The 10,509-nt window shown below is 49.3% G+C and overlaps 1 protein-coding gene across 1 annotated transcript; it reads left to right on the top strand.

Moving 5' to 3' along the window:
• Positions 1-8,334: 8,334 nt before the first annotated feature.
• Positions 8,335-9,433, top strand: ZNF575 (zinc finger protein 575). Its single transcript, XM_006871363.1, has 2 exons — positions 8,335-8,416; positions 8,775-9,433. The coding sequence occupies exons 1-2, from the start codon at positions 8,335-8,337 to the stop codon at positions 9,431-9,433; spliced, it is 741 nt and encodes a 246-aa protein (XP_006871425.1).
• Positions 9,434-10,509: the final 1,076 nt, after the last annotated feature.

The raw sequence follows: 10,509 nt of genomic DNA, 5'->3' as shown, positions 1-10,509 counted from the left end.
CGGACATCAGCAATGATATCTCTCGTTCCACGGCCTCTTCTGAATCCAGCTTGAACCTCTGGAAGTTCTCTGTCAATGTATGATTGCAGCCGTTTCTGCATTACCTTTAGCAAAACTTTACACACTTGAGATATCAAAGAGATTGTCCCATGGCAGTGGGGATTGAATGAATTCATGCATATAAAGTGTTTGCAACAGTTTCTGGTATCTAATACTGAATGCCTTCAACCTTGACATTAGCAGCTCACTTCCACAGTGCCACAAGGGCTGCTTGGAATATAATAAGTGCCTAATACATGTTAACAATTAACGTGATAATATGTAACAGCTGCCTCATTGGCTCCTGGTTTCTTCTCTGACTCCTACAATCCATTTTTCACAAAGCAATCAGAATGAAGTGAACTCAGAGAAAGTGTTGATAAAAAAAAGATCCTGAAGAGTCTCATCAAACAAATGAAATGTACAAACTTGTTTGGCTCCTGATTCAAACAAACTAATTGGTGAAGAAAAAAAAAAAAAAGCTGCCAGGGCATCTAGCATTTGCCTTCATCTGAACCAAGTGGGTAAATGAGTCGACATAAGTGGATAATTGTTGACGCTGGTTGATGAGTAACATGGAGATGCATTCTCTTCTTCTCTATTCTTGAACTAAAACAATGTGCTTGGAAAGCAAAAGCTGGGGGAGGGTAATCATTGGGGAAATTTGAACAACAATGGGATAGGCCATAACTTGAAGAAACGACCGCATTTGTAAAGGCTTGATAATGGTGTTGTGGTTTTACGTTTAAAAAAAGAGAGAGAGGTCCTTATCTTTTGAAGACAGGGACTGAAGTGTTTCTGGATGAAATATCTGAGGTGACTTCAAAATAATCCAGAGGGTTCAAGGCAGAGTGCTGGGGTGAAACAAGACTGGCTCTGCTGAATCTGGGGAAGGAAATAATGGAACTTATTAACTCTTTCCTCACTCTTGTGTGGCTATAAGGAGCTCTGGTAGCATAGTGGATTGATTACAAGCTGAGCTGCTAACCAAAAGGTCAGCAGTTTGAATCTACCAGCGGCTCTGTGGGAGAAAAATGAGGCTTTTTGCTCCCATAAATATTTACAGCCTTAGAAAGCCCTGTACAGGGTCGCTACGCGTCAGAACTGACTCCACAGCACATAACAACCACCACTACTGTGGATATGTTTGAAACTTTCCATAATTTGTTTTTAAATGGGAAAAAAGAAAAAAATCAATACTGCACAGTATATAAAAACCTAAACCTGTCTCTAAAACCCTTCTTTCCCTTCCCACTCAACCTCACCAACTCTCAGCCCTCACGTTCTACATGCTTTGTCTTAGTTGGCTTCCGGCTGTTAACTCTTTCAAGCATCCATTTCAACAGAAATTCATTGAAATCTATTGTCCTATGCCTAGAAGCCCCATTGGGCTGCTAACTGGAAAGTCGGTAGTTCAAACCCACCAGCTGCTTCTCGAGAGAAAGATGAAGCTGTCTGTACCCATAAAGACTTGCAGCCTAAGAAACCCTAAGAAGCAGTTCTACTGTGTTCTGTAGAGTACCTATGAGTCGGAATGGGCTCAGCAGCACTAGACTCTGCTGCCCCAAGTTCTGAGTCCAATGCTCTGGATCTATTGAGCCCAATTAATAAGCACTCCAGATAAATAAAGAAAGAGAAAAACCTTTATTACTGTTAACATGTCAACTTCTAGAACACCTCATAGCAAACTGGCTGGTTTAATTGGTATTCCACTAACTCTTTGTTACAAGCAATATTTATACTAGTTTTCAAAAATGCTAATTAGTACAAAATACTGGTGAACCATCATTCTAACATTCACACTAAATCACAAGGTGGTCACGGTGTCCCAATAAACACATCAAAAGGGAGTATATGATTAAATCTCTCAGTTCTGTTACTCCAGATGGCCACTCCTTATCATAAGTTATACAAACAGGGACCAGGTTCCAAGTGGAGCTAGGCAACCATTAACATTCTAACCTAAAATAGTTAAAACATAGATCTATGAAGCATGGACAGGTTGTGGGGATGCTTTCAGGCAAGGCTTGATTGTATTTACTCAGAATTATGCAAAACTGTTGTAGGAGTCCTGGTGTGGCACTGTAGGATAAGCCCTGGACTGCTAACCACAAGGTTGGCAGTTCAAACCCAGTTGGAACCAGTTGGATGGCACTTAATAAGAACAACAACAGCAAAATAATTGTGCTCTGCTCATACAATTTGATGAACTTGACCTACACCTATGGAAGCAGTAACTCAAAAAAGGGAACAAGTCCTTACAGCAAGAATCATTCCCACCCCCTCCATACACAGAGTAGACAGGGATGGGCAACTTGGACATTGGCTACCCAAAATGGGGGGGCGGGGGCTACAAAGGCAAGAAGTGACTGGCTTACAAGCTTTCAAGAGGGAACCTAGATCCAGAGGGCCTGGAGGAAGGTAGAGTCTCCACTGAGTAGTATTCAATCTGACTAGGCTGGGCTGATGCAATGAAATGCAGACGGGGTCTCTTGTGATACAATAGTGAATAATTGTTATCAGGACTGATTGTGAGGGTTGGAAATGTAAAGGTAGACGTTTTATAGCAAGGAGGGGAGTGATTAACTTTTCAGTCTAGGAGCGGAGGTCCCTGGGACCATCAAGGGAGAAGAGCAGAGAACAGGACCCTACCCAGAGAAGCAGTGATGCCTGAAATGGAGCCAGAGATGATGACATGGAGCGATGGAGCAGCTGGAGACTTTAGATCCAGAGAGGGAGAGCGACTGTGTGCTGAAGACCTGGGGGGTATGGGGGGTGGTGGGGGAAGGATTGCATGGAGGGGATTGTAACCATGGCAATGAGAGACAATATACGATAGAATGAATGTAAAACTAATGTTCTCCCATGTAAACTATCACATAATTCACAATAAAACATTAAATAAAATAAAATTTAAAAATTGTGCTCTGAAATGACTAAATTTATGTTGTCAGGCTTTAAGTTCTATGCCTTCTTCTAATACTGGGGAGAGAGCTAGCCAAACTGTCCTAAGAGAACATGCATTCTAAGGGGAGACAGATATACAGTGATACTACATACAAGGGAAACAGGACAAGAGTGGTGAGAGCAAACTGTTTTCCAAGACTGAGACTCAAGGGGAATACATGAGCAGGTAGGTGGTCTGGCTGGTGACCACGTTGATCACTGATAAGGAGAAGAGGGGGAGAGAAAACAACAATGAAGTTGCGAGCTAAGTCCGACCACATTCAATAGACCCCTATAAACCCAGGTGGAGACCTGGATGGTCAGCAGAACAGCAAGACCCGGGGACTCCTGGTCCCAGAGGCAGTGACATGGCCACAGAGGACTGGAGCGTACAGCTGATACGAAGTGAGGGGAGATGCACAAGAACACCATACTTGCAGATCATAATACCCACTTGACCTGGCTTCGATGGCTAGAATGATCAGAGCTCGACTAGAAGAAGAAAGAGGAAAGGAAAAACAAAAGAGGAACCTGCTACAATTTGACGAACTTGACCTATACTTATGGATGTAGTAGCTCAAAAAAGGGATCAAATCTTTACAGCGAGGATCACTCCCACCCCTCGGTACACAGGGTTGACAGGGATGGGCAACTTAGACATTGGCTACCCAAAATGGCGGAAGCCTATAAAGGCAAGGAGTGACTGGCTTACAAGCTTTCAAGAGGGAGCCTAGTTCCAGATGGGGCGGGGGAAGGTAGAATCTCCACTGAATGATTTCCAATCTGTTGGGACCAGGCTGGTGAAAGGAAATGCAAAATAAGACTCTTGTGGTACAATAGTGAATAGTTGCCATCAAGACTGACTGTGAGGGTAGGAAATATATAGAGGTAGATGTTTTTTAACAAAAGGAGGGGAGAGATTGATTTTGCAGCCCAGGAGCAGAGGTCCCTGGGACCATCAAGTGAAAAGAATAGAGAGCGGGACCCTACCCAGAGAGGCAGTGACGCCAGGGACGGAGACAGAGAAGATGATGTGTACAGATGGAGTGGCTGGGGACCCTGAACTCAGGGAGGGAGAGGGGCTGTGTGCTGACGGCCAGTGGGGCGGGCCTGTGGGGTGTACCCTTTGGTTATTAGATGCTACATGAGGAGATTGTAATCATTGCAATGAAATGAAATATGATAGGATGAATGTAAAACTGATTCTTCCATGTAAACCTCACAATAAAAACATTAAAAAAAAAAAAGAGTGGTGGGGTCTGTGAGATAGAGTGGTCAAGGGAGGCCTTCTCTGGTGTAACATTTAGCTGAGACCTGAGGGAAGTGTCAGGCAGGCAAAGTGACAAAGGAGGGCCTTGGGGACAGAGAGAACAGCTAGTGCAATGTCCCTGGGGTAGGAACTGGAATGAAACCCAATGAATCTGAGGCATGGTATGACGTTTTGTTTTGTTTCTCACTTTTTAGTGTGAATTGGTTGAAGATTTCCACAGCAAACCACTTCTCCCCTTCACCAAGTCACATACATTGTGTTTCATGTCGTTCACTTTTTGCTGACCTCCTTATTGGTGTGATGTGTAGGGGAGAGTCCCCTGAACACTGCCCACCCATCCCTTCCCATCTGTAGGTCTGTGTATTTGCTATTGCAGGAATTCAGCACTGGACTGCTAGCCACAAAGTCAATGGTTCAAACCCATCAGTTGCTCCTTGGAAACTCTATACAGGGCCTCTATGCGTTGGAATCAACTTGATGGCAATTAAAAACAACAATAGCTTAATGTAAGGAGTCCTGGTGATGCCATGGGTTAAGCATTGGACTGTAACTGCAAGATAGGGGTTCCACCAAGGGCAAAGGATGAGGCTGTCTGCTCCCATGTAGGAACTCTAAGGAGAAGTTCTACTCCTTCCTATAGTTGTTAAGTGCCACCAAGTCGGTTCCGACTCATAGCAACCCTGTACAGGGTACCAAAGAGTGGCTGGTGAGTTTGAACCGGCGACCTTGTGGTTCAAATTGACCTTGTGGTCCAGTGCTTTATCCTACAGCACCACACCAGGATTGTCCCATAAGGGTCACTATGTATTGAAGTAGATGGCAATGGATTTAGTGAATAGCTTGGTGGTGGTGGTGGTTGGGTACTGTGGAGATGGTTCCCACTCATTCGACCTTGTAAAGGGTTTCGAGGCTGTAAATCTTTACGGAGCAGAAAGCCTCATCTTTCTCCCGTGGAACAGCTGGTAGTTTCGAACTGCTGACCTTGAGGTTAGCGGCAAAATTCGTAACCACTATGCTACCAGAGCTCCTTAGTGAATCGCTTAATGAACAATAAAACCAAAAATGTAATGTTAATAACATGTATTGAGCACTCTGCATACTAGACATTGTTAAAAACACTCTTATTTATCATCGCATTTAATCCTAACAACCTTCCATTTTACAAAGGCAAATGAGGTCATGATTTGCCCAAGGTTACACCGCTAAGAGGCAAAGCCAAGATCTCAATCCTTGGGTTCTAGGCCAGATAATTCCCATCCACGGCTCCTGGACTTTATGGGCTTTTCAAGATCACCCTTGTGCTGGGCGAGATAGTGCACTGTCACTCCCTGGGGAAGGGCGCCAAACCGCGGCCCACCAGGCCCTTGGCACTGGTCGAAGGCTTGGCCAAAGCACCTGTGGGCCCGCCTGAGGCACCGGATAAGGGTGGAACGTTGGTGAGCTGAAAAATCTTAAATCATCCAATAGAGAAGGAGATTGGAGTTGTATGCAAATAACATCCCTGTGATTGGGTGCCAGTCCGCTCTGAGGCTAGAGACCACCCCAGTCCAGTCTTTGTCCTCTGGGTAAAATCACCAGATCTTTTTCTGCAACCCTTTGCTTGGCAGAGTGGGCAAACGGGCTCAGGTTCCGCCTTCAAAGCTGGAACTCGGCTCCTGAGTAATTCTTGAAAAGACCAACCAACCAACCAACCAACGTACTGCCATAGAATCAATAACGACTCATGGCGACTACATAGAATAGAGTAGAACTGCTACGTAGGGTTTCCGAGACTGTAAATCTTTACAGGAGCTGTTGTTGTTAGGAGCCATGGCGTTAACACCGACTCATAGAGACCCTATGAACGAAACACTACCCAGTCCTGGGCCAGTCTCACAGTCGTTGCCACACCGGACCCATTGCTGCTGTCATTGTGCCAATTCATGTCGTTGGGGGTCTTCCTCTTTTTCTCCGACCCTCCACTTTACAGGAGCAGACAGCCTCATTTTTCTCCTCAGATCGCTTGGTGTATTTGAACCGCCAACCTTGCAGTTAGCAGCCCAATGCTTAACCCACGGCACCACCGGGTTCCTGTCTAGAAAAGAAGGGGAATGTAATTAAGCAAAGGGTGGAGGGCTGGGTGGGAATATGCTGGGAGCCGTCTCAGTGATCGCTAAGTGCAATTTTTCCAAGTTGGAGCCTGGTAGTGCATTGGGTTAAGCACTGGACTGCTAGCTAACCTCACGGTAACGGTTCAGACCCACTTGTCGCTCCTCAGGCAAAAGCTGAAGCAGTAAATTCCCGTAGACACTGGCAGGAGCAGTTCTATGTCTTCTAAGATCGGAATGTGACTGGGATGGCAGTGGGTTTGGTTTTGGTCTGCGATCTCCAAGCGCAGTTTCTCGACGTTAGGTTCTGCATATGCTTGACTCCAGTCAGCCACCGTAGGCCAGCCGCTGCACACTCCTACTGCATGAACTTCGGCAGTAGCTTCGCGCTTGCTCTACTCACGAACTTGCCTGCGTCGCCCACCATCAGTTCCTTGCAGCCACTGCTGGCCGCGACTACGCATGCGTACTGAACCCGCTTCGGCTAGGCGTGGGAAGGAATGCAAATGAGGCCGGGCCTAACAGCTCGCACGCTCCCACCCCTCTCCACCCCAGTCGCCGAGCGCGCGCCGGGTGGTGCATCTCCAAGGGGTCCGAGGGCAGCACAGCTACAGCAGTCTCTGCGGGGCGGGGGTCCAGGAGCCCCGCCCCCGGGGAGGGGCCGTCCCGCAGGTGAGGGGGTCAGTGGTCTCGGCCTGGTCTCCTGGGTCCTTGGGAAATGGATTGGGGGTTGAAAGCCAGGAAATGCTGGAGGGGAATAGTTGGGGGTCAGGATGCCTAGGCCCCAGAGGGATTGTGCATGGGTGTCTGGGTCTTAGGAGGATGGCTGGATGGCAGGAATCTGCGGGGTGCATTGAGGCATGGATTCTTGGGTCCCCAGGGACAAATTCATTAGGGGTCTTCCTCCAGGACCTTCCCCTCTATCCCCCACGACTCCCAACTCCTCGCCGGGGATGAAATTTAGCAGCGAAAAGAAAGCGGCCTGACGCGATTCCAATGGACTGAGATGAAAAGCCGGGTAAATTTACCTCTTCGACGTGAAACCCTGCCCACTGCGCTTAGATGCTCCTCCCCTGGGACTGCCACAAAGCCCCGCCCCCTCCTGTCACAGACCCGTCCCCAGGTCGGTAGGGCAGAACTCCCGACTTTGGTGATATGTACATAGAACTGCAGTCCTGATGTGGCGCTGTGGGATAAGCACTGGTTCGCAAGGTCGATTTGAACCACAAGGTCGGTGGTTCAAACCCATCAATTGCTTCTCCGAAACCCTATACAGGGTCGCTATGAGTCGGAACCAACTCAGCGGTACTTAACAAAATCTATCCCATTCTTCAATTAGAGTCTTCCACTAACTGTTTGCATTGCAAAACCCCCATCTATTCAGCTCAAAAGTTCTAACCCTGGGATGCAGAGTCTAGGGCAGAGTCAGATTTGCATAGCCCCGCCCACTGTGCACTGAGCTCCATTTTACCTTAACGCCCTTGCCTTGTTAAGTGCCATCGAGTCGTGCCATCGAGTCGTTCCGACCCATAGCAACTCTTGGTCACACCCAAATCCTAAACACACTGCTGTTTCGATGATTCTGACTCACAGAGACCCTATAGGGCTGTAAATCTTTACAGAAACAGACATCCTCGTCTTTCTCCTGCAGAGCGGCTTAGTGGATTTGAACTGTCGATCTTGCGGGTTAGCAGTCCAGCGCTTATCCTGAAGCACCATCAACGCTCCTTGTTGTTATTGTTAAGTGCCTTCCAGTCGGTTCCGACTAATAGCGACTCTGTGTAGTGTTTCCAAGGAGCAACGGGTGAGTTTGAACTGCCGACCATGTAGTTCAAACCTACTTTGCAGTCCAGTGTTTTAGCCCACAGCCCACACCAGACCCAGCTCCTGTTTTCAGGGCCCCAGCTCTACCATTATTAACCATTTGCTTAATAATCGCCCACGTCGTTCCCTGGCCTGCAGGCCCTGTCCGTAGGTCCCTGGTCCGACAAGATGCTGGAGCGAGGCTCAGAGTCCGAGGCCGGGGGCTCCGACCCCAGTTCCAGTAACAAACAAACAACCACTAAAGGAGATGGTAAGAGCATCCCCACAAGTGGGTGAGGGGAACTATTCCATTGGGGGCCTGAAAGAATCACACTTGTGTGGGGAAGGGGGCTCTCAAAACGATTTTGAGGGCCTAGGGAGTGACCATTTGGGATCCCAAATCTGCAACTCTTAGTCTCCAGATTGCAGGAGAGGCGTTAGGGTGGCATACGGAATTTCAGGTGACCACTTGGGAATATACTAGGAACTGGCATCTTGGGAACCCAGGGGGTGACTCTGTGAAGACCCTCAGCATGATGCAAATCACTGTGTGACGCTCAAAGATCCAGGTGGTAGGAAGCCTTGGCTTCAGCTACTTCCTGGAGCCCATCAGCTCGCCTGTCCCCCAGTTTCCCACCAGGGTCCGCTGCAGAAGTCCAGCCGCCCTGCTCCAGGGCCCGCCACGCCCTCGGGGGTAATTTCCCGTCCCCGCCGGCGCCCCCCGCCCCAACGCCCGCACCGCTGCCCCGACTGCGACAAGGCTTTCTCCTATCCGTCCAAGCTGGCCACCCACAGGCTGGCCCACGGTGGCGCCCGCCCCCACCCATGCCCCGACTGCCCCAAAGCCTTCTCCTATCCCTCCAAGCTAGCTGCCCACCGCCTCACGCACAGCGGCGTGCGCCCTCACTCGTGCCCACACTGCCCAAAAGCTTTCGGCCACCGCTCCAAGCTGGCGGCACACCTCTGGACGCACGCGCCAGCCCGCCCCTACCCGTGCCCAGACTGCCCTAAGTCCTTCTGTTATCCCTCCAAGCTAGCAGCCCACCGCCACACGCACCATGCCACCGACGCCCGCCCCTATCCATGCCCGCACTGCCCCAAGGCTTTTTCGTTCCCTTCCAAACTGGCTGCCCATCGCCTGTGCCACGATCCCCCCACCGCGCCCGGCAGCCAGGCCAGTGCCCGGCACCGATGTTCCAGCTGCAGCCAGGCTTTTGGACAGCGACGCCTCCTGCTCCTTCACCAACGCAGCCACCACCAGGTGGAGGGTCAAGGAGAGCGCGAGTGAAGCCTTATTTGGCTCCCGGGCCCCCTCTGCCGCCAGTTCCCGGTCAATACAGCGACAGGATTTCTAAGTCCTGCTAAATGCAACTGCAGCTTCCAGCCGGCAGGGAGAGAGATGGGCTCAACCGGAACTTGGAAGCTCAGAAACTTTGTTTCCCTGCTTGGAGAGAGGAAGATGCCACCCACAAGAGTGGGTGTTGGGGGCCCCAAACCATGAACAGTCCTCACGTGCACTGGTGGCTTATGTGTTGCTATGATGCTGAACAGGTGTCAGCGGAGGTTCCAGATTAAGACTAGGAATAAACGCCTGGTGATCTCCTAAAACGCAGCCAAAAACCCTTATGGATCACATAACTAATCTTGGGGGTGGGGCAGGGCCGGGCAGTGTTTTGCATGGGGTTGCCAGGAGGTGGGGGCTGAGTCCAGGACAGTTAACGTCAATAATAAAGTTTAATAAAGTGCCAAGTATTCCACTCTAAGAATTTTGCCTATAGATTAATTCAAGAATGTGGGAAAAAAAGACCCAAAGGGTGGGACATGTCACTGCAGCCTGGATGACTTTGGTCAAAGACTACAAACAATTGAGTGCCAATCAACAGGGGACTAGCTAGTTAGTTACAATACAGGCACTGAATAGGATACTGTGCAGATGAAAACATGGCACTTAGGATCAGCACTGGACAGCAAGGCAGTTTGAACTGCAAGGTCGGCCACTGAAACCCACCAACAGCTCCTCAGAACCCCTACACAGGGGGAGGTGGAGACAGAGCAGGAATTCCACTCTCTTGCAAACGTGTCAGAGCTGCTGCCCACCATTGTACACAGAAAGGTGCCCTGAAGGATTTCCTTCAAAGCAATGTTTCAAAGGCACAAGTTTATCGGAGAGGTGTCACTGTGTCCCAACCATACCTTGTACAGATGGGGAAGCCAAGGCCACGAGATGGGACTGCACAACCAAACAATGGGGCAGCGGCTGAGGCAGGGTGAATCCTGACACCCTGCCAGACACCTTCCTGCCTACCTTTCCTTGTACCTGTGAGGATTCCCCTGGACCCTCACACCTCCCAAGTTCCTGCATAA

Source organism: Chrysochloris asiatica, unplaced genomic scaffold (genome assembly GCF_000296735.1).
Source record: "Chrysochloris asiatica unplaced genomic scaffold, ChrAsi1.0 scaffold00168, whole genome shotgun sequence".
Lineage (NCBI taxonomy): Eukaryota > Metazoa > Chordata > Mammalia > Afrosoricida > Chrysochloridae > Chrysochloris > Chrysochloris asiatica.
The sequence above is the reverse complement of the archived record's forward strand: the minus strand, read 5'-3'. Positions and strand labels throughout refer to the sequence as shown.